The sequence below is a fragment of the Apus apus genome, chromosome 8 (assembly GCF_020740795.1).
Source record: "Apus apus isolate bApuApu2 chromosome 8, bApuApu2.pri.cur, whole genome shotgun sequence".
NCBI lineage: Eukaryota > Metazoa > Chordata > Aves > Apodiformes > Apodidae > Apus > Apus apus.
This window is the reverse complement of record NC_067289.1, coordinates 9,506,041-9,533,563: the sequence shown is the minus strand read 5'-3', so window position 1 is coordinate 9,533,563 and position 27,523 is coordinate 9,506,041. Positions and strand designations below refer to the sequence as shown.

Genomic DNA, 27,523 nt, shown 5'->3' with positions numbered 1-27,523 from the left:
AAAACGGGCTTTTCGATTTACTGCCAAGAATCATGAAGGAGGAAAAACTTCTTCCAGCAAATCTCAGGAACAATTTATAGTGTTTAATTCATGTTTATCTCACGTGGACAATATTGAGGCAGCTCAGCATTAACATCTGAAATGAGTAGTCTTGAAACTTCTTGAGAAGTCCCCTTTGTGACATTAATGCATGGTGTGGAGCTGTTCCATCAGCCAGCCTGATAAGCACATAGGAAAGCTTCTGTCTGTTCTCTGAGGAGGATCCATTTGCTCAGGGTCCATGATAATGCAGGCTAAAATACACCTAGTTCTATAATGATAATGTTAGCACAGCACCCAACACTGTACTCTGTTTCATTACGTGGGTGGATCCAGAGACCCCACTCCAAGCACAGGACCCTCTCTGCAGCCACAGCCAGAGGCCTTTTGACACTGCTGGAAACCACCCAAAGGCTGACAAGGGCTAACAGCCCAGTGCCAAGCTAGGGGACTCATGGGTGGGTGTCTAAGTGCTTCACTGGACTGGGGCCAGGGGAAGCAGTGCACTTGAGTAGCCATTACAGATGCCTGTTGCAATTGATGAGGCTTGAATTCAGCAGATTGTTTGGGGCAGCTACAGAGCTGCGTAACACACTTGGTCATGCTATGCACAAACATGTTCATAAGGTTCAGTTGTTATATTTAACTGAGGAAACTTAGGTGATGTTTTATGTTGCACGGCACCAGATGATGTGCCCCTCACACTGTGCCATACAAAACCACTCACTCAGGGCCTGAACCACCCCCAGCAGTCAGATGCAGTGTAATGCAGGTCATTAGGGGATGGCAGGTCAATACTGTCTCAGTCCCCTCTTACGTCACCCACAGCAGCCACAAAACTCCCAAAAATGCTAGTGGGAGGGACCACAGCCACCTCAGCATGATGTAAACCCCCACAGACAGACAGCTGAAGCAGGACCAGCACTACTGGACTTGCAGGTAACTGAGTCCTGACAATGCCAGAAGGATTACACATGGACATAGCAAACAAACAGCCCCAAAGGACAGCAGGGGGGAGTGTGAGAATTTTAGGAGAGACTATCCAACAAAAAAACAGAGGCTTTCCACTCACAGACAGGATTGCCTTAAAACTGTGTACTTAATTACGTATCTAACCACTCACATAAATGACCTGTTTTCCAAAACTGCAAGTGCTGTCATCATAACCAGAGATGTAGTGGCTTTGGCTGCTTGCATTTGGGGTGTTGCTGGATTTTCCTCAATAAAGCAGAGTGCTAAAATGTGACAAGATTTTATGAAATATTTTTTGATCAGTTTTATACCCATGTGTTATGGTTTTCTATGTTCCCCAGAAATACAACAGCTCTGCATGATTTTTTATTTTTGGATCTTAATGGGAAGAGCTCTTCTATTCATCCAAGGAATCCTTCATTCTACCTATCTTAATCTTAATTCAAAAAAATACTCTGGCTGTCACTTACATTGGAGAAGCTTCTTATCCTGTCACAGTCTCTTCTTTGCACATGAAAAGAGAAATATTGCTTATTTGCTACAGCTGCCAAGAAGCACGTTTTAAATTAAACAAGACGATGTGACAGGCTGAGAGTAATCACATGCAAAAAAGAGAGAAGAAAAAAAAAAGTAGTAAAAGAAAACATGCAGACTGGAAAAATGAATCACACCTGTTATTATCATACTGGCCTGGCCACGTTGGTCTCCTAGAAAGAGATGAGTAAGCTGAAACATAACTCGAAATTACAAAACCTTACTGTGGAATAAACTATATTGTATTCTGTCCCTTACAAAAAAAGTATTTAGGTCTTCACCTGCAGAAGCAACTTAGTGCTTAACTAGCACAACAGCACATCAGACTGAGCTGTTCACACAAAGGGTAAGTGGGTGAGTGTCAAGAAGATGGAGTTAAGATTTTTTCAGTGATGACCAGTGATAGGACAAGGAGTAATGGATACAAATTAGAGCATAGGAGGTTTAAGGTGAATATCAGAAAAATTTTTTTTACTGTGAGAGTGACAGAGCACTGGAACAGGCTGCCCAGAGAGGTTGTGGAGTCTTCTTCACTGGAGACATTCAAAACCCGCCTGGACGCATTCCTGTGTGATGTACTCTAGGTGACCCTGCTCTGGCAGGGGGGTTGGACTAGATGATCTTTTGAGGTCCCTTCCAACCCCTAGGATTCTATGATTCTATGATTCTATGAAAGGGAGCACTGAATCTGTGGAACTCAGTGTTACTAGATATCCATAGGGCAAAAGCTCAGCTGTGGTCAAAAGCAAGTCAGGTAATGAGAAAAACTGTTTCTGTATTACACAGAGTATTTTTTATATCAGAGATATGTCCTGAACTGTCATGTCTCAGGTCTTGATCAATGACTGAGGCAATGAGGAAAGGAATAATCATGTTCTGCTGGCAGTGTTTTTTTCTTCACATTTTTTTGCTGTTTTTCTCTGAAGCTTCTGGCATGGTCTAATGTTGATCTTGGGGCTCTGGATCAAAACAGCAGCTGTGCATTGCTCCAAATAGCTGCGCCACCGCTGCTGCAGAGACTGGTGTGTGCTTCTATGGTCAGACTCTGTGCCTGTGTCATCCTTCACCCTGGAGATTGTTCACCTGGCTCATGGTGCACTGGCTTGATGCCTTTAGTGTCCAGGTCTCATTTAACTTTGGGTGACAGGTGGTGCTGCTGGGGAGAGCTTGTGTGTAGAGAACATGGATGACCAATGTAGGCAAGGTTGGAAGCATCACATCCTGAGCTGGACTTTGTTGGGCAGGCTGCCCAGTAACATATACGTAAAGTATTAAGTCGCCTTCACTTGAAGAACCTTGAAGATTTAGTAGCACAGTGATACTCTGTTATTGCCTGTAAGAAGAAAAAATTAGGGGCTGATGGGAGTATTTGTCTTCTCCAAGTGAAGCAGCAGGAATTGGTGCATTGCCACTGCTCTCTTCTTGCACCAATGAAACTGCTTTGGACCTTGGGCTTCATGGGCATTGATCCATTCCCCAAGAGCTTCAATTTAACTATTAATTACTCTTGCAAATCCACAGTACTAGCCAGTAATTCCGATGAAGGGTGGGCACTTACTCCATTTCTGATTATCTACAATGCTTTCAGCAGAATACTAATAGGCTGGCTGAGTGTCAAGCTGATGTGGATTCAAAAACAGGTCATCATGGCAGAGGATCTGATTTAAAAGGCAGCGCAGCGCCTGTTTCTAGCAGCAGGTGGCAATGCAAAATGCCTCGTGGTTGCAGATAGGAAAGCAGCAGCAACATTCCAGAAAATAGCTTCAGCGCTCCTGGGGTGAAGTTATAACAGCCTTCTGTTTCACTACAATCACGCTGACTTTCCCAAAGGCCAGCATGCTCCCAAAACCGCTTGCACTGCTTTCCATAAGAAACAATAGGATGCCAAGAAACAGAAAGTGGCCTTGATAAATTGTGTGATGGATGAGAGAACAATTAGGCATTAGAGACAGTAAGATCCATGTGCACCTGACAGGCCAGGCTCATTTGAACAGAAAGCTCAAGATTCTGTTTGGAGCTGGCTCATTACCCCTCTGATCTTACTAGCAGATACAGAGATGGGAAAAGCCTACCAAAACATGAGTACTCTCACTCAGGTATTTACTGACTGCTCCAGTTCCTAGTCAACCTGTGCCTCAGCAGAGCTACCTGTTAAGCACACGTGAGAAGTCCTTTCACACCCTGTATGTTTTACAGCAGAGCAATTAAACCCCATTTTCTTTAAATTATTCCAACACTACCCTAGTAAATGCCTGTATCAGTGTGAACTGTGGTGTTTCAAAGGACATAGCCACACACAAAAAAACTCCCAACAAAACAGTAGCCCTTTTTCTCTTATCTATTATGTTGTAGAGAGACAGCAATAATGACTGTACTGGGGACTGCCCTGATTTTATTTTGTCCTGTGGCAAATCTAAGCTCTAAATTCCTAGCACAGAATTATCTTATTTCCCTGGCATAAGAAAGCATTTGTATCCGTATAGATAAATTAAAGCTCTCTTGCATTCTGTTACAGTTCTAATTTAATTGCAAAGAATGAACTGTTAAAGTTCACGTAGAAGTTTATTGAGGAGGTCTGTGTGCAGCATTTTGAATGCAATGCCCCACCAATTAGAGGTAAAACATGTTGCTCAGGCAACAGCTAGAGACACGGGAAAAAAATATTCATGGCAGATGAGAGGCAATATTCATCAAATGAAATGTCAGAAAAAATGCAGGGGAAGAAAAATCATAATCAGCTCTCAGATTTTAATCATAAAAAGGAGTAAAAATTCAGCCAATATAATATTTCCATAATTTTTCTTTGACACTCCTAGCTATGTAAGACAAAGTCAGTTAACTAAATCAAGGCATGATTCGACAACTATTTGCTTAAACAGTTTGCTTATGCTAAATGAAGGCTGAAGCCAACATGTTTTGTCTGCTTTTGGAGCTGAACCAACTCTAAAATAAAACTGATGTGGGAAGGTTGGACAAAAGTGCTATATTTTTGCTAAGAACTTACTCTTTAATTTCTCTTCCATTCTGTTTTGTACTGTCCTCTTGCAGAACTGAAAAAGCTGGTACATGTTTGGTCTAATTATCAGATGTCCTGATACTTTCACGTGGTACCTTTAAACCCACCCTTTTACCTGCATTAGCATAGATGATGCTACAATACCCTGGGAAAAAGAATTTTTTTAAAAGCTGTGACCTAATCTGGATAATTCCTACCTACCAGGATGCTTTGTGAGAACAGACAAGTAAGCAAAATGCAGTTAGATCCAAACACCCTGTGCTAGTCTTGACATTTTCAGAAAAGTCACTGTTTTTTGGCATAGGAAGGACTATTTGGGGAGTCTGTAGCAAGAAAAGCTGGACTGCATGATTGCTGCAAATGATAAGTTAGATCATCAAAGGCCATTCAAGTTATGTACTGAGTTTCAGGTGTTATTCCCAGCAATGCAGGGAAAATGTGAGTCCTGCTACCACACAAGGAATTGATGCCCTGGGTGAGGGGTGAGCATCTCTGTTAGTGTGGCACTGCAAAGGCTCACCTGTGTCACTGACTGCCCAGCAGATCTCTCATGCAGGAGCAATTTCTTGTGTTAGTAGCTCATTCATGGTCTTATGCTTACTGAACAGGGACCACGAGACTCAGTACTATGTATTCTGACTGTTATTAAAGTGGATATTTTTTAGAACCCAACCAGTAAGCAATAAAGTTACTCTTTTAAGTGAACTGTCAAATCTCAAACACTAACAGTGCAATGCTTTGGCCAGAGCTATACTTACCTGTTTACAGATCTCCATTCACGTATCAGTTCTGGATGTCTTAGTCAATTTATAAACAAGGCTGCATTATTTTTCATGGTTTATGGCAATTCACTGTTTTACATATATAAAATTTTATTAATAAAATGGGTAAATATTAGAGACTTTTGAAATCCATAGTAGATTATCTAGAAATGTATGTACAAGCATAAGGCAAAGGCTGCCTGTGTCCACTCACCATGCATACCAGTAAGACAGCCTTGTTTCTGCAGAGCGTGTTTCTGTTGCTGTATGTGATATCTGAATTTATGAACTTCTCTCTGAGGTGCCATCCTGGAGGTGTCTTTGCTATAGTGTCCCTTCTCAATGTCAAGTGGAATTCCTCACTCCTTTCAAAATAGATGAAAGGCATGTTTACATGTCTATATTACCTGCCACAATCCCAGTCCCATTCCAGTCCAGAGCACAAGCAGACAGCATGGTGCTTATTAGTGCTGCAGTTTATGGGCAGGGCAGATTCTAAAAGACAGCTGGAAGTCTAAGGAATCCAGATGCTTACATACATCTGTGTAACTTTAGAGATCCTTCACCTCACAATGGGATTCATGACCTCTTCCCTGCTCTGCTGCTTGACATACCTGAGCTGTTGCTTCCAGCCAACATCGTTGGACTGACAGAGGATCTCCCCAGCCTGCTGGACACCACAGGTGGGCCTGGTGTTCCATCCCATTCCTGAGCTTTTCCTGGCTCTCTAGAGGAAGCTGTCCCATGATGGCCTCCCCTCTCTTTGTTTTCCAGCTTTGGTAGTGGCTCAGTGCTGTGACTTCTGATCTTCAACTCATCTAGTGGTTCTACAAAAAAACACACAGGTATACATTTCATTAAAAACCATCTGCTCATTACTCACATCATATAATGAACTTTTGCTCAATATTCCATATATGCAAATCATAAATCTGTTAAGGGCAATTTATATAATGATTTTATCACCTGGGCCTAAAACCTATAGTTTGTGTAGGTTTCAATACACTTTCTAATTATTAAAACCATATACAATGCAGCAAAGGGATTAAATGTAACTTTTCTTTTACAACTTTATATGCCAGGTAAATAATTTTTTTTTAATTGTATCCTTCCAAATTATGCTTTTATTAACAATTTATTTAAACACTTAAATTATTTTCAGCTGTCATTTCATTGGGAACAAGTTCTTCTTCAGGAACTTCCTAAGGAAGCTCTCTCCTAAGGCAATATTGTGCAAGCAACATATCCGTACTCCTCATAAGCTCTAATAAAAAGCATACAATACACAAAACTGTCCAGTGCTAATATTTTGGGTGTTCCCAGCACAATAACCGAGGGAATAAAATTTCACTTGGTTGGAAAATCCCTGGAGTCAGAAAATGCTTTTCTGCTTTCAACACCATGAGTCAATATAAGAAGGAGGAATTAAAAAAAACAATTCTTTTTTTTTAAGTGAAGCAGTGATGTCTGCTTTCCTCATGGCTTGTGATTTTCTGTTCCTTTCTTGAGACCCTCATTTCTTTTCTTGCAGGTTGAGCAATGCAATGGAGAAACAATTCATCCCTGATCTTTTCCATCTGTAGCTGTGAAAAATTCACATGAAAAACTAGATACAAGAAGAACCATTAGATTGCTTTTAGTTGTAGCAGCTAATTACTGTGCTAGTCAATTATTCAAGGTTTGCTGAACTGTTTGTGACCTTTTATAAAAAAAACCCACAACACCAAAAACCCTCCGAGTTTGGAATTTTATACCCTGTATTTAAACCCAAAGCCATTCTTACATGATAGTCTCAATTCTAGTAATTCAGGTTTATAAATCAAACCCCCAATGTACCTTAATTTCTTTACGTATCTACTGTCTTGGAATTCACATGTGATAAAGATGGACAATCTTCCCTTGAGCCCAATCTGAAAATCTTTTTGGGGCTATGAAGAATAGCATAAGATTCGGGAAAGACAAGCAAAGGGAAAATGCCAGAAGCCATTTGCAGGCAGGAGATATCAACAGCTCCCCAGGGGACTATGGGGAAGCACAACTGGTCTGACTGTGCAGGATCACCAGAGATGCAATGGCAAAATTTTTCTCAGCAGCTACTTCCTCTCTCAATTATCCCCATGGCCAGGAACTGGGACTATCCAACAGGAACTGTCACTCAGATGAGACAATCTCAGTAAAGAACCACATTCACACCAATTTAATTTATCTGTGGCTCAAAAAAAACCCCAAATTTTTATGCTTTCTGCAGCAAACAGTAGAAGATGCAATATTAAATACCTCTGTGGTAAGGCAGAGACCTCACCTACACACAGCAGTAACAAAATCTCACCTTGTTTTGAGTTCTTTGACATTCCAGTCTGTACATGAACTTGATGAACAACAACAGTCAGCCTGAATTTCCTCAATTAAACATCATATAGGAAACACGTAGGAAGATCTAGCTGGATATTAAGGATATCACACCACAACTGCCAAGATTATTATTTTTATTTTTTTTTAACTAATCACAGTAGTAACACTCAGGAGAAAATAATAAAATGGCCCCAGTTTAGCAAGTCTTGTAAACAGGATTCAGTGACTTTTTATGTGACAAAGACCTTCAGAAATAAAATCTCTTCCTTGAACTTTAAGGTCACTTACCTACTTTAATGCATGCAAAAAGACACTACAATGAAAACCCAAACAGTTTGTTTTTTCTAGTTGGTAACCCAGCAGGGTACAAGGCTGAGTAACAGTCTGTAGTCCTTTCAGGGACCTTGCTATCGAGTATCTGTAACACAGCTCTGTCTGTGCCTCTGCAGACAGACTTGGTAATACAAAATGCACTACAATCTAAAGTTCAAATTATAACCAGATTTTAACACTTTCAGGTATCAACAAAAATGGTCTTATGTTTTTCTGAGCATCGATCTATCAAAAATAATGATATACTTTTCCACATAACAGATATGTGTAATCATAGATGAATTTTTTCTGAATAATGTTCACTTCTTTAAGATACTACTTATCCGGGAAAAAGAAAGATATTAACAGAATTGCAAAAACTCTCACAACCCTCTTTTCCCACCCATACAGGGTGCTGTCTGCAATACAGCTCTTCCTTTCCAGCAAAATGTAGAAGGAGACAAAAGAATAGAATAAACTTTAAAAAACACAGAATTCCAGCCCTGCAAGTGCCCCACTGACTTAATGCATCATTCAATAGATTTAACTTATTATGTTATCAGCTACTACTGGAAAGGCTGTCACTACTTTGGTGAAAACCTTTCACACGCTCATGCAGCCAGCCCTTAGCTGCAGTGGAAAGATTCTGCTGAATGCAGAGCTAAGGATTTATCCACTTCAGTTTACTTAACAGAGAAGTATTTGTACTTGTTGCTTGATAGAAATGATTTGTGCATTCTTCGTTTTATTATCAGCTGAATCAAAGTACAGCAGTTCTCTGCAACCAGCTGGAAACTATGGAAATATTCAGACTAAATAAAAATTTGGCTCATAGTCTACTTCTTTATAAGGTGTAGAAAATCAGTTTTCAGCTGGCTGTCTAGACTTCATAAATTTGCATTCCACTGTCCTTTCTTGGGGATTTTCAGTTCTCAGTTTATCTGAAAAGTAATATATCCTAAAAATGAAAAGCAGATTGAATCAGATTATAAAGTCATGCAACACATCAAAGAGCCTGAACCATTATTATTTGGTGATCACTATCAGTAACATTGATACACAGGCAGAAAAACATGTCAGCGGTTTATATTCTTCTGTAATGTTATTTTCTTGCTCACTTGCAAGTACATAAAAAATGAAAACCAAAATTCAATGCCTTGCTTTACTCAAATAATTTGGGGAGGATTTGAGAATAATTTCAGCTTTCTTAGTAACTGTCAATAGGAATCATGCTCAGATTTAATAATTCTGCTAGTTCTTGCTTGAGCAAAAGAGCTCCTCAACCCTCATGTGCCCGTGACAGCTCCAGAAATGCAGAATGCTCCCCTCCCAGGTGACAACACAGTACTGGGACCTTCTGGCAACTGTCCCATTCACTGGGATGTTTTTATACTGTCAACTACTCCCTGGTGCAAATGCAGCTCCATGAAACAAGCTCAGTGGCACAAATTACTCTCTCTCATGAAAGCACGTTCATCAGTCTGATTTTTTGCTCCTGCAGCCAAGCACGAGGCACGAGCAGGAAGGAGAACCCACATGTAGCTGCTGGTCACGGCTTCCTATGGGGTGCTGACCTTAATCGACTGAAAATCAAACCGGTATATTTTAAACAGGGCAACCCTTTATAAAAGTGAAATAAGGATTTAAACAGCCACTCTATCCACATTGATCCCATACTGAAAACATGAACTCTCGTTAACAGTAATTGCGGCACAACTTTTTATTTTGTGAGAAGTGTGGAAACACAGATGGCATTTAAGTTACCTCATGCTGTTAAAATCCTCAGTTTGGAGTGAGGAGATACTGAGACTCAGTGTTATGCTGGGAGTTCACTGAATCATATGATGGCCACAGGCAAATCTTTTCAGTGTCAAGTGCTGTATTTTGAAAGCTGAAATTATTATGGGAAGCCTCTTTATTGTTCAATAATTCGTAAGCCAAAGTGGTACAAAAATGTAAATTGCAAGAAGTAATTCACTGCTTTAAATATTTATGGATACAGTTGGTTGAACTGCCATAAAGGCGTTCAAATGTTTCAAGCACTTCCAGGTGTCATTGTATTTTAATATTCAAAGATATGCATTTTTCTTATTTATTTCACCTGAATTTCAGGCTTTTCCATTTCAAGAATAAGGTGGTGGCTAAAATCTCTTAGAGAGAACTTATTTTACCAATAATTGACAAGTACAATTTCCCTACTAGGAAAAGACCAAATCATAGAATGGTTTAAGTTGGAAGGGACCTTAAAGATCATCCAGTTCTAATCCTCCTGCATGGGCAGGGACACCTCCCACTAGATCAGGTTGCTCAGAGCTCCATCCAACCTAGACATAAATGTTTCCAGGATGGGGCCTCCACAACTTCTCTGGGCAACCTGTTCTAGTGTCTCACCACCCTCACACTAAAGAATTTCTTCCTAATGTCTAACCTAAATCTCCCCTCTTCCAGGTTTAATCCATTACCTTTTTCCCTCTCTCTACATGCCCTTTTAAAAAGCCCCTCCCCAGCTTTCTTATAGGCCCCCTTCAGACACTGGAAGGCTGCTATGAGGTCTCCCTGGAGCCTTCTCCATGCTGAATAGCTGCACAGGAGGCAGGTCTGGCACATGAGCTCTCATACTGGAAAACTCATAGATGCCAAAAAAAAAGAGAAACAAACCGAGATAATTAGCTGTAACTTGGACCAAAGCAAACTGAAAAACACAGCTACGGAAAACATCTTGAAAACCTATCATTCAAATGAGTACGTACTCTGTGGCCAGTCAACCACTCTGCTCTTAGGCACAAATTAATTTCAGGTCCTGGTGGCTTCTCAGTGTAACACTAAGTGATAAACAGCAGAACCTTTATTACAGCTTGGGGTTTTGAGGGAAGAAAGAAAAGCAATTGTCTTAGGAACTTAAAACGAGGTTTGGTCTCTGCCATCTCTCTCAGCTGTGAGCTGAAATATATAAGCTAATCATCCATACATTATTCATTTACTCTTTTTTTTCTGTATGTTTGTTATAAACCTAAATAAATAATACATCACTCTAGGCAGAACTTGCATACTGTGGGAAGTAAATGGTACTACTCCCAGGGTCTAAAATTCAGCATATGCACGCTGGTGTGAAGACAGGTAAGTCACTTGGAATGGGCTTTAGATATGAATCAGAACTCGCCATTTCCTCCAGCCCTGACATACCAGACCTCACCTCATACAGCTGCAAGGCAGGCATGGACCTGGCTCAGGGAGACAGAGCACAGAACATCCCCAGGGGCATTCCTGGCCATCAGGAGGAGTGGAGATGAGGGATTGGACAGCAGCCAGCACTTGTGTGGGATCATCAGAGCTACCAGAGACATGTTCTAGGCTTCAGCTCCTGCACCTGTTGGGGGGCAGAGCTGGAAGCAGCCTTGCTCAGTGACCTATGGCTAACCCAGGGTCATGGCCACAGAGAAGGCCAGGCACAGCTCCACCAGTGTCCCACAGAACCCTGCCGGTAGGACATGCCCATCCACTACAGACTGACCACTTCCACAGACAGCAGATGTGGAGCAATACCAAGCCCTTGAGAGAATCCCAGTGTTTATTCTTTCTGCACACCAGGGATTTTTATTTACCTTTATTACACATTTTAGATCTGCTGCTTAACAGCTTTCTTGTTATGTGGTGGTTTGTCTGATCTGCACAGCTGTAAATGTATCCCAGCCTCTCCCAAAGAAAACTAATAGGCTATTAATACCACATGCAAGAAACACAGATAATGCTCAGTGCTTAAGCCACTTAAAAAACAAACAAACAAACAAACAAAAAAACAAAGAGCAAACAAAAACCAGGAATATATTATACTGTCAGTAAAAGCCATTTCCTCATCTTTATTAACTATGATGTTTTGTCTATTCTGACTTCATCTGCTTGCTAATTAAGCAGAAGTTCGCTTTGCATATCAATTTTTAATACCCCTTTTTCACAGTTAAGTGAGAGTTGAAGCAGCCTGCTTGTTCAATTAAAAGGAGCTCTGACCTACTTTCATGCAAAATCAATAGAAAGTCTAAGAGTCTCACAAACCATCTAACATTTAAGTAGATGTGGCTGAAATACTTCTCAGAGCTCACTGAGCACATGTTTCTGTGAGCAGTGTGGGATTTGTTTCATTTTTTATTATGAAATCCAGTGGAGATCACATCTGCCTGCTGCAGGTAGCAAAGGGAGGGGCAAGAGGGATTCCAGAAAAATGCATTTGGCTGATTTTCTGTGCCTATCTGAAAGCTGCTAAGTGGGCAACCTTGGCTAGGAGAACAAGACAGGAAAAGAAAAAGCTCGCACTGCAGTTAGTTGAGAACTAATAAAAGAAGGGATAGGTTTATACCAAAAAAACCATAAAATCTTTAGAACAAAAATACTGGATTAGTATTATGAGTGTTATAATCTCATTGAAAAACAGAATAGAATACTTTAAATTTCAGTAAACTTCAGCTGGCATTAAAGATGAGGTTTTAAAAGTTTTTCATGGGAAGATATACATCTAACATTGCTTGATGAGTACAAAGAAAAACCTCTTGTACACTGATGATTGACTGAAATACAGAAAAGTCTGATTTTTTGACTGATAAGGCGACATCTGGAAGATATGCATTGTTGTACAGGTGTGTTACCAAAACAAATAAAAAGACTGTGGACTCTCACCATTATATCAAACAGGATTCTTGGAAAGGATGTTCTTTTGGCACTTTAGGTTTTTTCTATTTACCTCAGCCCAGTCACAATTATCGAATTAAGCAGAACACCTTATTCTCTGATATTCACCGCATATTTTTCTTTTTCTTTAAGAGCTGGTAATGTTAGAAACTGGTGACTTGCACTTAGGAGAACATCAACAGAAGCCTCTGTGCTCCCTGGTGCCTTCATGGGCAAAAACCTAAGTAGAGCAAGTCAAAGGGAATTTTGCCATTGACTCCAACAGAGGAAAGATTTTCCTTCCAGCAGTTGTTATTTGGGGCTAGCCAGCTATGCTGATTAAAGTATAGCACAGTTGATACTGGTGAGCTGCAAACATCCTCTTGTGTAGGCTGTGGACCCAACTCTGCCACTGAGAATCCAGGCTGAACTTTCAGTCAAACAACTAAATGTGTGCAGATGAATTTCATACAAGTAGCTGGGTACACACACACTCTATGTCTATTTGCAGAAAATAGCATATAAGTATGAGAAGATGACCAGTTTGAAAAGTCTGAATGTGGCCATCTTGTGAAACTTTCTTCTCTCCCCTACCTTCCCCCCCATTGGTATCACTGATAATAGCCTTGGACATGCATATGCAACAAGCTTATACTGCCATTCCCACCCTAAAGTTAACACTGATCAAAGAAAACACTGTTGGGTGAAACATGCAATTAAACTGGAAATTGGGGACTGTAAAATGTTGCCCAACTCTTACCAGCATTCAATTTAAAGAGAAAATGGTGTATACTCCTGATTAATTGCTTCCCTTCCCAATCCTGTTCAATTCACTGCACATTCATTCCTTTATTCTCATACCATATTCCTTAAATATACAGCTTTCGTGTTTGGATGAGGAAATAACAGTTTGATGGGCACTGCACATGTCCTAGCACAGGACACCAGAAATCAGAATGCAGGAGTGAGCAAAAAAAGCTAAATTATACAGACACACTAAGAAAAATGTTTTTGTAGAAAGTTCGTGACCTTAGGTTTCAAAGCTTCACTTAAACATATCAATCTTTCATAGAAGTGCTGACTACATGAAACTTGTCAACATTTTTTGGCCAAGTTTTCTGCTGAAAAGCAGTCTTTGAACTATATTAGCTGTTTGAATGCAACATTTTTCCATTGTTTGACCACTTCCATTTCTTCTGAAGTGTATGCCTTCATCCAGATTCAGTAGTAAATGCAAATCTGCTGTTAGTCAGAAAAACGCAGAGATAGAAAAGGACACTGGTTGTGAAAACTGGGGACTGAAACACCCTCTCTTGTATTTTCACATTAAAAAAACAATTAGAAAGTTGGGGTGAAAATAAACTCTTTCCTGGCTAATTTGTCTGTATTTTAACTACCTTTAAGAAAAACAATTTTACTGATGCTTTTGTCTTTATTGACGTTATTAATGAATGAGAGAATTTTCCTTTTATTATTAAAACAAGTGCCCCATTTGTTCAGCTCTCCTTCTTCCACAATATGTTACTGGTAAAAGGGAATTCTTCAGGCTCCACCTGAATTTTGCTTTTACAAAGCCAGACACAAGCTTTTCTATGTAGCCAAGCCTAGCTGCGTCAGGGTCGCAGGCACTGCTTGTACATTAACACTTGAGTTCTCTATTACAGAACGAAGTCCATCTGTCATTCTGTCTTTCTATGCCTTTTAACAGAGTCAAAGTGTTTATGCCCTTCCCACTTTCTACTTAGAGGTTTCATTTTGTGAGCTGGTTTTAATCTTGCCGGCTAAGCAACTGTCAAGCCACGGCAGCACTGACTTCAGATCCTGAGGAAACCAGTAGAACTGCAGATGGCCTTACACAGCCCAGCTGATGTCTGTGCTTTTAAGATATTACTATTATTGCTTCCACAAGTATCCAGAGCAGCTCGTGGGGCTGGCATAGGCATCTCTCTGTGTGTTCCAGCATATATAAATGTAATGTAAATTATACAGTCATTGCCCAAGCAATAAAATGGCTATAGATTTCCTGGAAGAAGGTTTTGAATTATGAATCTAAGTCACATGCAAAAACAGAGTAATTTCCATCTCCAGCAAAATTAAACACATAGCTTCTTTTTTTCCAGATGAGTAGTTACAAGAATAATAGTTCTCCTTACTCATTCTTAAATGCCAGATAAAGTGCTAATTGCATGTTACTGTTTTAACAAAAAAAAATTATTAGGGATGGATAATTCTGTTCAGAGGAGTAAAAGTAACCTGAACCTTCATATCAAATCAAATGTAAATGAACCTAATTTTTAAATATGCGTTATTATACTGACAATTACTTCCTCAATGTTCCTGTACTTCTCACCTTATCTACAAGGAGCATGTTTGTACAACCCTATAGCTTTTTTGTTCAATATTTGAATAATGTACAGGTATAATACAAATAAAGCTATTTCTCTGACACATTTCTGGAAGGCGCAGAGACAGCTTAAGGAGAAGCATATCCATCTTTTCTCAGTTAAGTTTCTAAATCTTTTTATCAGAACTGCAATTTCAGCTTGAAACTGCTAACTATCTAATTCCTGGAACACATGATACGATTTTAGTAAGGTACTCTACAAAAGTCGCATAAACCAAAGCTGGTGTTGGGCGTTTCCTCCAGCGAGAGGTTCCGTATTATTTTCTAAAATAAATTATCTCCCACTGACAACAGGTTAGTGATAATCAGACAGTCCCCAAATAGGGTGTAAAGTTTCAATATGCCTATGCACAATGCAACCATTGCCTGTTCTAGCAGGCAGAAACACAGCACAGCTCCTTTTCAAATCCAGAGGTCCCAGGGAGGGGGAGGCTGATGAGAGTGCAAGGAGCACATCCTTTCAAACCTCCGGCCCCACCCAGTGGCATTCTATGGGGCTGGGCCAACCTCCTGAGAAGAGGCTATATAAATAAAATTGCACCATTAATTTAAATCATAGTAATTTGATTTCTATCTCTTCCCCCCCACCCCTTATTTCTTTCACAAAAGGAGGACCCTGATAGCCTGCACTGATAACACCTTTCCTAAAAACAAAGTGAGAAATTTCAAAAAATTGTATTAAGCAGTTTTGTTGAAGGCAATATATGTTTATGGAAAACATAACCAGCTTAAGCATTTCTTACCATTATTACTGAGCACCCATAAATTGGTTGTAAATTGCGTGGTCCTGTTTGAAGCAAGAAGACAATAAACTCCACGATTCACCACCCTGCTGTATGACTACACCATTATGAATGCAAGCTGTTCTAGTCACAAAGGACACATTTGTTTTCTTGAAGCTAGAGACACAGATGGTGTAAAGTAGAGTAGCTCTCTCGATTTCAAAAAAGAAGTGGTGATTTATAAGTGCTGGGGATTTGGCCTAAAGGTCAAGATATTTCTCTGGCTTAGAAAGCTCTGATCAGGCAGTTGGGAGGGAGGAAATCAATTAAAACTCAGAACCTTTTACCCACATCCTTAAGTACAACACATGTTACTTTGCTTATTCATAACACAAAGAAGTAGGTGCTGGTAACTGTATTTAAGGCTTTTTTTTTTTTCCTTTATTTTAAACAACTTTCAGACAACTTACATCTTCCTGTATATTAAACCTAAAAAGAAAATGTCTTTTTCATTCCTTTACCTGAAACCGTTTTTTACTTTAAATCTAATAAAAAGAGAAGAGCTTTATCTCTATTATTTTTTTTTACTCCTTATATTCATAAAAAGAAATGTTGATTAAATCGGTAATCAGAAATTCTATCAAGCAGTCAAGTAATATAAACAGAAGGAATAAATAAATCCATATACATCAATCAGAAACAGCAGCTGTTTCCAGAAAATCCTAAGCAATTATTTATGAAATTATGTCTTCTCCAATGTTCCTGTATACTATCACAATCCCAGAAGGACCTCATTTTCTGATGAGTCTAAATTGCTGAATTAGAAGTGGAGACAATGTCACAGTACCAATTATCAAAACCATTGCATATAATCTCAAAATGTGTTTTTTCTATTTTAAAAACTGCATGTAACAAAGACATACCTTTACCTTATAAATGGAGGGAACATGAGTGACTTGAATGTCTAAATGCCCTTAATCTGGATCAAAATACTTGGCCCAGTTGCCCACCTCTTTTCACTAGGGGATCTAAGGGTTACTGGCAAAGGACAACAACAGGTATAGCTGAAGCAGAACTCAACACCACTGAACTGTAAAAATCATCTTTTTTTCCTTTATTTTCCCCCCAGGAAGCTTGGGCCCTGAAGGATGCTGACCACATCTGGGCATCCCCATGTTTACACTTCAGTCATTTTCAGTTCTGTCTCTCAACATCGCACACTCACCCCAGCAGGCATCTGTTAGTGGAGGGCAGAGTTTGACAGAACAGACAGCTTGTGACCTTTCCGTGTACAGGTGTACCCAGCTCTTGCCATGAATATACACTCCCAGGTGAGCACTTGAAGGTACCTCTGATGTTGCAGCTCCTTAGCTTGCTTATATCTCGATAGATCGTAATTGACGGGCAAGGACAGAGCCTTCTTCAGGCTTTAAGTAAATGCAATTAACTGTGGTAAGACCATATCCTTCCAGCAGTGAACTACAGTCAACAACTGTCATTCTCTTCAAAGTCAATGTTCTCTTACTTTCTATTCCTTTTCCTCTGGAACTTCACTCCGCTCCCTCCTTTAAGTCTTTTCCTTCAAATCCGCTTTCAGGACTGTCAAACAAGACACAACTGCTGTGATCACCTGGTCTAATCTTATATATGTTATGGCTCATCAGACTAGAAAATCTAACTTCTAGTGAAGCAGCTGCTTCACCTGTGATGGAGAAGTCAATATACCTCTGGTTCAAAGGTAGAGCATCATTCAAGAGTAACTTCAGTAGGGCACAGTTATTTCTGCAAAGCTGTACCTATTTTATTAGACTGAACCGAGCAATCAATTGCTAGAATACAGAAAAGGGCTGGAGAATTAGGCTGACATCCTTTTATATAGAAGTACAGAAAATATATTAACCTAGAGGATAGAAATTATGTAGGCTTCCAAATTTCAGTCTCTGATACTAACTTACTATGATATAGTAGCTGACTAATGGTATGTAGTGGAGGGGCTACAATACTTCTTATGGCCACCCTAATTTTACAGGCCAGCTCTTCCTCTTCTGTATACCAGAGGCTGAGCAGGTATCCAAACAAGAAGGTATGCAGAGTTGAGTGGCATGCATAGTCCACCTTTTTTTTTTTTTTTTTTTTCTACTTTTTCATACTCACTCCATTAGAAGAATATCTAACCTGAAATCCTGCACTGTCAACACCCCTCATTTTGCATTTAATGTGCAGAGGCGGAGGTTAAACGACCAGACCCACATGGGGTGAATTTTCACTTGTCTCATTCCCCAAAATCTCTTTCCCAACATACTAGTCTATCTAACAGGGAACACAAAACTGCTTTCTAGATCCTTGGGAAGCACCAGCACTAAAAATATATATAAAAAATGAACAAAACCAAAAGTAGTAAAAATTTCCTCTGTAACATCACAATTTCTTCATGGGAGGGTCTCAGCTGCCTGAAATCAGCATGAGCTCCTTTTTAACAAGTTGAGATATTTCTGCTCCCCTCCCCTTTACACACTATTTGACAGCTAATAATAAAATGTTTTAGATTCCTAATACAGCCAGTACCAGCCAGGAACAGGAAAGAATAATTCTTCCAAGGTTCATTCTCTTTAACTGATTTTTTGTAGCAACATTTTCACAAATTCCCTCCCTAGATGTGACTAGAAGCTGAAGAGTGAAACTCTCTGTACACAAAAGCCAAAGCAGCCATGAAGTTCTGCAGAGCAGCTAGGGAGGAAAAGAGCAAGAGCTTCCATGCTTCATGTGTCCTGATGTCACACGTTGTGCACAGAGTCAGAGCACACAGCAGAGGTAACCATTATGCTATGCAGTGCATTAAGATGAATATTTGCAACATTTCCTCGAAACAGGAGTGGAAGTTCCCAGGCTGTTACAATAGAACTGAAGCCCTGACAAGTGAAAACATCCAAGACACCAACAGAAAGGGCTGGTTCTGACAAGGGTGTGCAGGACCATGTCACCCAGAAAAAAAATGTACTGCCTTGAAGTGTTGTACAGTTCAGATTCACACCAGCAGCTTGTCTGTTTTGCTTTTTAGGATGTGGGTATGCCGATAGGCACAACTTCAGTTATATATATTCACAGAATACAGCCTGTTTCTATGGTGCAGAAAAGACAGAGGCAGCAAATGCAGCTCCAGAAAATCTGAAGACAATCCCCCCCTTTCTCACTCTGAAATTCCCTTTTTTTACTAAAGGACATGAGTAACACAGTCAGCCAATGCGTATAATAAAAGCAAAGAGAAGGTGCCATTCAACACAGCTGAGTTGAGGGACCACACCTTCCAACTGCATTAGAAAAGGACACACTGCAGCAGACCAAGGACACCAGGCAGCGTTGGTACCCTTTAAATAGTTTCCCTCTAACCTCTGAGGCTGACATTATACTTCACAGGGCTCTACCAACTGTTGGGGTATGCTACCATGTTACCTCACGCAAAAGCAGGGATGGCTAAGCAGTCACAGCTCCTCCCTACTTTTTCATGCTCTACATGTTCTTCAGTTTTCCATAGCAGTTCACTTCATCTTTCTGCCATTCTTTGTGATCACCTTCCACCATTTTTTAAATTTGATTTGGCCTTACAATTTATTTTTCTTTGTTCTTTTCTCCTCACCTTCGTAGTAGTGCTATGATGCATATTTAAGATGCTAACATGAGGACATGTTAACAGATGCACACATGAGGATTTTTATAAGAACACAGCACAATAAGTGAGCTGCTTTAAAATCCAGATAAACACCACAACTGCAGCCAGTAGATGCTGACTGCATTCAGCAGCAACATGGCTGGGATTTCAACAAAAGCTCATATCCTCCAAAAATGTGGTCCTGAGGTGACAGTCTCCTTAGGATAATCGATTTATCCCAACTGGGGATAAATCCCAATGATAGAAGAGCAAAGGAAATTATACACAAAGGCTACAAGGGCAGCTTTGCTTGCATAGTAAGCAAATAAGGAGATAAGGTTTGTGCAGTCCCTCTCCTCAAAAAGAAACTCACTCAAAAATGTCACAAATGAAAAGCCAGCAAATACATTCTGTTTGGACTCGGATGCCAAGTCTCCACAAAGTCAGTTGCAGTAATAACAATAAAGATGAGAGCATTTTCTCTGTAACTGCTGCAATGTTTTCCAAATACACTCAGCTGAGTATAAAATTTAGTATTGAGCTATTTTTTTTGACAAGCATATGGTAGCGAGAGCTTCAGACAAGTCACAGAGGGCTGTCTTGGAGGATTCAATGAGAAAATTGCTTGAGATGTGCTCAGAATAATTTCATATTTTAGAAGCAAATATTATTAGTTCCATAGCACGACTTCATAAGAGCCATACGACTTCTTTTTTTGTGTGTTTATTATCCTCTAGATTCTGGAAATCTTTCTGATGCTGAGAGCAAATTACACTAAAGCTAAAACTATAAAACTATGGCAGTCTCAGTGTATGCTGTGCATTGCTCTCCCATAGCTTAAAAAAAAAGAAATAATCCAGAACTGTGTGGGTGCCTTAGGCTTCCAGTGTGATTTGCAGGAGCTCGATTTATTTAACTGATTGCGTGCTTAGTCCAGTCTACACTGTCACTATACGTAATCAACAGCATGTAAATGTGACAGTCTGGTCAGATTCCACATTCAAATCCCACAATTCAGATTCTTTATGGTGGATCATTTTAATGTAGGATTGCAAGACATAAAATGCTAGAGCTGTATGTATTTTCTCTAAATCTTAGACTGCCTTTCACCTCTGCAATATCTGAGCACAAACCTGGTTCATGCTCAGTGCAGTAATCCCACAGGATTAAGTCATACTGTAAATACAAGACAAATTACAATCGGATTAGATGGGCAGTCTGTTCATTACTCAACACAGCTGCACTCCCAAATCTTTTCACCACTGCTGTCTATTTATAATATGAATGTTTTGTCCTTGAAGTAAATGAACCATTTCTATTTCATCTCCTCTTGTTTTACCATTTGTAACCAACAAGGAGCACATTTATCCCTGAAAAGTCTCTTGAATGATCTCCATTCAATTTCAGTCAAGTGGAATATAAAGAATATCTTTCTGGAAGTAGGCATGAGGTAGCAGCAGAGATTTGCTGAAATTTCCGAGGACTCGCCTCATTTGCTGCAGGAATTTCCAAAGTTCCCAAAAGCTGGTACTTCTGCCTACATCAGTGAGCACAAACCATCCAACTTACAACCTTCACCAGGTAGATCTGGTGTAGTATGGGGTTTACAGGGGATTTCTGCTCACTTATGAATACGTAGTATGTTTAATAAAGTTCAATATTGTCTGCACTTTGCCAAAATCTCCCTACCACTTCACTGCAATTAGTTATGTCACATCACATCTCTCACAATTGTTCCCAATTACAAAAATTGCCTTTCCTGTTGGATACAAACTTGCTTCAATCCAGCACACAAGTCTGGCATTATTCTATTTTTTTTAATTATTTTTTTTGCTGTAATCACTTAGTGAAGCTCTTAGTCATGGAGCTAAAGCTTTCATATAACAGTATTTATGATCGCAGGTAACAAAATATTAGAGCCAAATGAAGCAAACTGCTGCACTGACCATTCAGGTTCAGGTCTCAGTATCCTGCTAACTCCATTCTTATCTCCACCTTCTGATTTCAGAGTCATTATTCCTGATTTGCATAGAGATAAATGAGAATAAACTGCTGAAGTTAGAGCAGTGGAGTCCGTGAATCAGAAGGGATGCTTTGAATGCCAATCCAAAGCATTGTTACCAAGTTTCTCCATGTCTGCACGTTGGCATGTACTCAGCTGCAGGGGTGTGAGGCAGACACCCTCTGCCCATGAAAACCCAGATGGAGTGTTTTTGTGAGTCCCCTGAGAATGTCCCAAGCTGATGTGACTACACTGCTCCATTACATCAATCATTGTAATGTAATGGAGCAATACAAACACAACCAGAACAGCAGTGCAGAATTCACCTCTCTTCCATAGCTATAAGGTAGCCTGGACACCTGAACACCTTCCTTTATCAGGTATAAACCAGCATAGTTTATCACATGGTATTTAATGTGTTACAGCTGCCAAATAGGCGTAATATAGCCCCTACACAAACAATAGATCAGCTGTTCTCCTAAGAGAGATTTTCCTTTAGTCAAATGTCAAGAATTCAAAGTCATAAACTGATTTGACTGAAGTTGGAGGAGAAAGCATAGTAAGTCCCCTCTGCTCTCTGACAAAAGGTGCTATAGTGACCTTCCATTGCAAGATGTCCTTGGCACCACTGAACGGGAATGTTTTTGCAACAGAAGTGCTGGTGCCAGGTTCTGCTGTCACTCACATCAGTGACTCCTGCTGATTTCATGAGGCACTTTCATATTTTCCTGGCTCAGAAACAGGTGTACATTGTATAAACCTGAATGCCTATGGGACAACGACTTTATGATAGAGCATATGAAAAGGCAATATTGGCTAAAGGTTTTCCTGTACAACTTCCTCCCCTGCTTTTCAGTGTGTGGAGGTGTTTTATAGGTCATGTTGGTTTTCAGATCGGTTCACTGTATGGCCTCCCAGCCTGCCACAACAGCACAAGAGAAACTCTCTGTAGCACAGTATGGAAGAAGGCAGGGGGAGGAGAGGCGTGGTTTGGGCAGGTACCTCTGGTTGCCATCAGACACAGCATGATCACTGGACAAGTTAAGGGTGATCAATGGATCTTTGCCCAAAACTGACTCTTCTGTTTATTTTGCTACAAGCTGCTTAAACAGTTATTGTGTGTTTGCTTCTGCCAAGAAAGTAAGGATGTGACATGGTAGGAAGATCCCAACTCACATGTGAGTCTTACAAATGTGGAAAAGCTAATAAAAACTGACTCCTGCAAAATGAATTGTACTTTTGTAGTGCAGTATGTGTGCTTAAAAATATAACATGAAAACTGAAGCAATTTTTACAAAAAACACTTTCTTCCTATTACAATAAATTTATATAAGAAATTCAGAGTTCTGAGGTACTCAATCTTTGAAAGCATTTAATAAAATATAGTGAAGTATAACATTGCAAGGAAGAATGAGGAAAAAATGTATCAGTAACTTACTTTCTGCAGGTTCCTTAGATCTTCTGCCACTGGAGGACTTCCTCAGGAGACTTCGTCCTGAGGTAAAGAGACTCGTTAGTTCCTCCAGAGGACTGGTGGGTGTCCGAGAACGGGAACCACTCTGAGATGATGAGCCATAGGTACTGACCGAGGCATTTACCATCTTTCCTCCTTCTTGTAATGTGTTTCTGGCTGTAGAATGAGGCACTGATGGAGAGCTTCTTGAGAGACTTCCTGAATGTACAGAGTCATAAGGTGGAGGTCTTTTGAGGCTTAAGGGGGTAAGAGACCTACCCATACTGACAGGAGAAGGTGAGGCAGAGTGACTTTTAGGATAACCATGTGGAGATTGTGTTCTGTATAAGGTAGAAGGATGAGGAGGGGAGGACGTGTGTCCAGGGGTGCTAGTTCCATGAGATACTGTCTGGTCTTTTTCCAGTTTTTGATGGCCTGGTGTATGAGGTGGCAGTGAAGATGGAGATGCTCCAGCCTGTTGCTTGATGTAAGACACATTTTCTAAAACGGGAAGCTTTGTGACCTCTAGTGGAGTTAGAGGAGACTCATCAGAATTTGGAGAACACTGCACTGGTGCTGGTGGGAACACCAGGAGTGGAGGTCTGTGAGAAAGCAGATTTGGAAATGGTGGGGGTATATCACAAAGCAAGCCCTTGGGAGTAGATGGCACTGAAGACTTGGTGAAATCTAGGTCAGGCACTGTGGGAGTAGCACACTGAGAAGAACAAGTGTGATGGTCATATTCACATTGACATTTTGAATCTTGGCCTACATCATCAAATATAGGGTATTTCATCTCCTCATAGACTGCTTCACTTTGGTCATCCTCATCTTTTTTGAAGTCTCTGAGAATATTCCCAACCATTTCAATATAAACAGGCTCTTCTTCCTCTGTGTCTGGGGCAGGACTGCTGACCTGCGATAGTGAGGCATCTCTAGTGAGTGTTGTCTTCATAGGGCCATGCTTTTTGATATATGTTTCATCAAAAGATGTGCTTAGCTGAGTGTTTGGATTTCGTTTCGGCTTAGGAGGTGGAATCTTCTTGGTGTATTCATCACTGTGAGGTCTTGGTTTGGCTGACACTGAAAACAGAACAAAATATAAAATCATCAGAAGTGTGTAACACTTTGTTAACCACAGGATGTTTGTTACAGTGAAATAATTCTGGAATGGATTTCCTGGGACCAGCCTGTTGCTGATTTTCTCTGGTATGGCATCAGTAGAACACTACAGAAATAACACCCTATTCAAAACACTCCTAAATCATCCCCCAGAATGCTCTGACACTCCAATATAAAGAGCACTTCCTTTCCTCTGAGACATCTGTTCTTTCACAAACTCTTTGAACAGAGGACTTTCCACTTTTAAATGTTATGCTTTTCAAATATCACTCAGGGGTTTTTAAAGACACAGGGGGTTGCCAAAGACATTAAACTAAGGATTCAAATTAACTTCTTATGGCTGCAAGAGAACAGTTAAGATCCTGGACACTCATTCTGGAGTGACAGTGAACTAACTGCAGTGACACAGTGATGAATCAAGACCTTCTTATTTATAGTAGCTTCTTACATAAGGTACAACAACTCTCTCAGCACTGACTAAGAAGGAAAACATTCACATACAGATACTGTAAAATTTGTTGGGATAATCCTGAACATTTTTTTGGACTCTATCCAATGAACTCAAGTGACATTAATGAAGTCAAGGGGGAACAAAGTTATTTCTCACACTCAGGTCCTCCCCAAACAGGTTACTTTTAGAAACAATAGATCATTTTGTCTTTGAAATTATAAATCAAAACACTGAGATGAAATTCATTTGAAATGAGACGTCAAGAGTTTCTTGGAAAATATCCTTTATGAATAAAATAATAAAAAAAACCTAATGGAAACTGCATTTTTTCCACTTTGTCTAAATAGTTAAAACACCTCATTAAATGTTAAGGTTAATAAAATGTCTCATTAAATATGTGGGTGAAGTCCTTTTTTATCCTAAGCAGACCAAACAACCTTACTCAGAAACAAAATTTACCACGTACACTACATCTAATTTATATTCCTACAGGGCAAACAGTTCTTGCATTGAGAGTTTTGATACCTCATTGGTAAATTCGCCAAATGAAAAAGAAACAAACAAAACCAAACAACAAACTGACATGCCAGTTTAGAATGGGAGCGTTCCTGTCTTACCAAACTTTGCTATTCCTTGCAATGCATTGCTACAAATCTGCCACTGCACACTCAGTGCACAGAGAGATTTCCAGACACCTTCTGCTGACTCATGAGAAAATGGCCAGCTAATTTCAAATATTAAACCCAGCAGGCAGTGCTCATGGAGTTAAAAAACCTCTTTTAGAAACAGTCTCAACCATATGAGTAAAGCCAGCAGCCTGGCACTGCTCTACCAGCTGACGGACAGTATTTTGACAGCCTGTGAGGACACTAGCACAGGGCTGGAAGATGCCTGCATTCCAGCATGTTACTAACATGCTGGAACTAACTGGTCAGTTTCAGAAGAGGATTTAAACAATGTTATCACTTTATGAAACTTCTGCTTTGAGCTGCTAAATAACCTCTCTTCAGTTCTTACAAGGCATAGCAGTAAAGGCAGATGTGAAACAAGACTCCAGTCTTGTTTAGTAATAAGGAGCTGTGAATATACGCACGTGCACATATATGAAGTAATAAGACTACTCTTCCTTGACAGCATTAAAGCTTAACATATAAATGAAGTACAACAAAACAAAAAGAAAAAGAAGTCTTGCTAGAACTAGGAAAAAAAAAAGTTATTCTTTCATGATGATTCCAATTAATGTGTTCCACTCAGCAGCAGGCTGGGGACATGCAAAAGTTACCACAGACAAGAGTATTTGGTAGCTTGATAGTTTTTCACTACGTGGATATATCCTAATACACTTTAAATTTGTCTTTTTAATTAACCCAAATTAAATTTCTTGGATGTATTAGGATAGACTGCTGGGAATGATATGTAGGCTAGCAGAATCATTTGGGCTTTGCAAAAAATATTACTCCTGATGTATTTGATAATACTAGCAGATTTTTCTTTGCCAGGCTTCCAGCTAAATAATTTTCTTTTCTGTTTAGTCTGTTCTTTGTATATTATGTTCATATACATTCTCCTGACATAAAACTTGATCTCAGTCCTCTCTCCACACCTCTGTTAATTTAATTTACAAGCCTAGCAAAAGCAATCAGATTGGTACCATTAAAATTAAGAGACAGGCACAAACTGCCGGATCATTTTGAACCATGCTGCTCAGGACCTGAACTCTACTTTAGACTGGCTAAAAGATCACAGACTTTGCTGCTTTTGAAAGTTGTATTTTGTGTACACAGGCTTTTTGCAGTCTTCAGTTCCCAGTGCTGCCACCCTAATGGATACCTGAGATACAAATGTTTCCTGCTCTTTTGCCTTCCCCACACCCCTGTTCCCTGTGCTGTCTTCCACATCTCCTGTGCCACGGGTGTCACACTGAGAACCTGCTCTGTCTCAGCCACATCCCCACTCTTTCATCTTAAGAGATGTTAATGATGGACAAAGTAATCGAAAGATGCTCTTATGCTGGAGGTCATTCAAGGCTAGTGTTAACCGGTGTTTTTACCTAAAAATAGCTAAATGTGCTTAAGGGTACTGTGTTTTCAAACAAATTGCTGGAAATAGCATCTTTAGACTCTTCCCGCCTTACATTTTCACAGATTTATCCAACTGAAGAGGTTCTGCCATGTGGTCTAGACCTGTTCTTAGGTGTTTGAGCTCGTATATGCAACATTCACAAGTTATTACATTACAAAGAAATGAGAAATATCAAGGAAAAATGACTGACATTCTGCCTTCTAGTCTTGTAAAGTATCTTTGTATGGGTTGAAATTAGGTACCACACTGACACACACAGAATTCTCATCTGCCATTGCATGATACGTAGCATTAGACTAAAATATCTTGGTGATATTTTCAACAAAAAGGTCAAATGTGTCAGTCTTGCTGTATGATACACAGACTAAAAACTGACAAGGTGAATGATTTACTTCCCGTTTTCTGCGAAAAGAATTTTTTCTCTGCCATTGATTATTTTATTAAAGCATCTATTTCCAGGGCATGGTATGTTGCTGAGATCTTTCCCCTCCTTAACAAACTGAACTTATCAAACTAAAATTTTAAGCTAAATGCTTTAAATATTTTATAGAACTTATATAAGTACAGAGGAAGCTCCTATATGCTACATGGAACAGGAACATTTGGTACTATAAAACTTCCTAGGGAAAAAACACAAGTAAATGCATAGGGCAAATAGCAAAGGGATCATTTTATCATGACTGGAAACAGAGGAACTGCTCAACATCTACTGGGAACTCCCCTCAGCTGCCGTGGGGCATTCAGGAGGCAAACTGAATCAGCTTTAAGAAGCCAATGATGCAAGATGCCTATGCTGTTTAATTAGAAAGGTTTCTACTCTGAAACACAGCTCCATGGCAAGGGCTGAAATCTACAGCATACTCAATAAGGCAATATGGATCATGAACTACTGCTCCAGCCAGAATAACAGAAAAAAAACCTGAAAAACAAACAGGAATCCTGCAACCGAACAGAACTGTGCAAAGCTAATGAAAGGAGCAGGGAATATTTATATAG

The 27,523-nt window shown here is 39.8% G+C and overlaps 1 protein-coding gene across 2 annotated transcripts in view; it reads right to left on the bottom strand.

The window, feature by feature from the left end:
• Window positions 1–27,523, bottom strand: part of NYAP2 (neuronal tyrosine-phosphorylated phosphoinositide-3-kinase adaptor 2) — a 133,603-nt gene that overhangs the window by 28,126 nt on the left and 77,954 nt on the right. For both annotated transcript variants that reach the window (XM_051626876.1, XM_051626875.1), the window contains 2 exons: window positions 22,858–23,955; window positions 5,937–6,149 (listed from right to left, as the gene is read on the bottom strand). In XM_051626876.1, coding sequence (XP_051482836.1) covers window positions 5,937–6,149; window positions 22,858–23,955 — 1,311 coding nt within the window. The remainder of the gene's footprint in view (window positions 1–5,936; window positions 6,150–22,857; window positions 23,956–27,523) is intronic.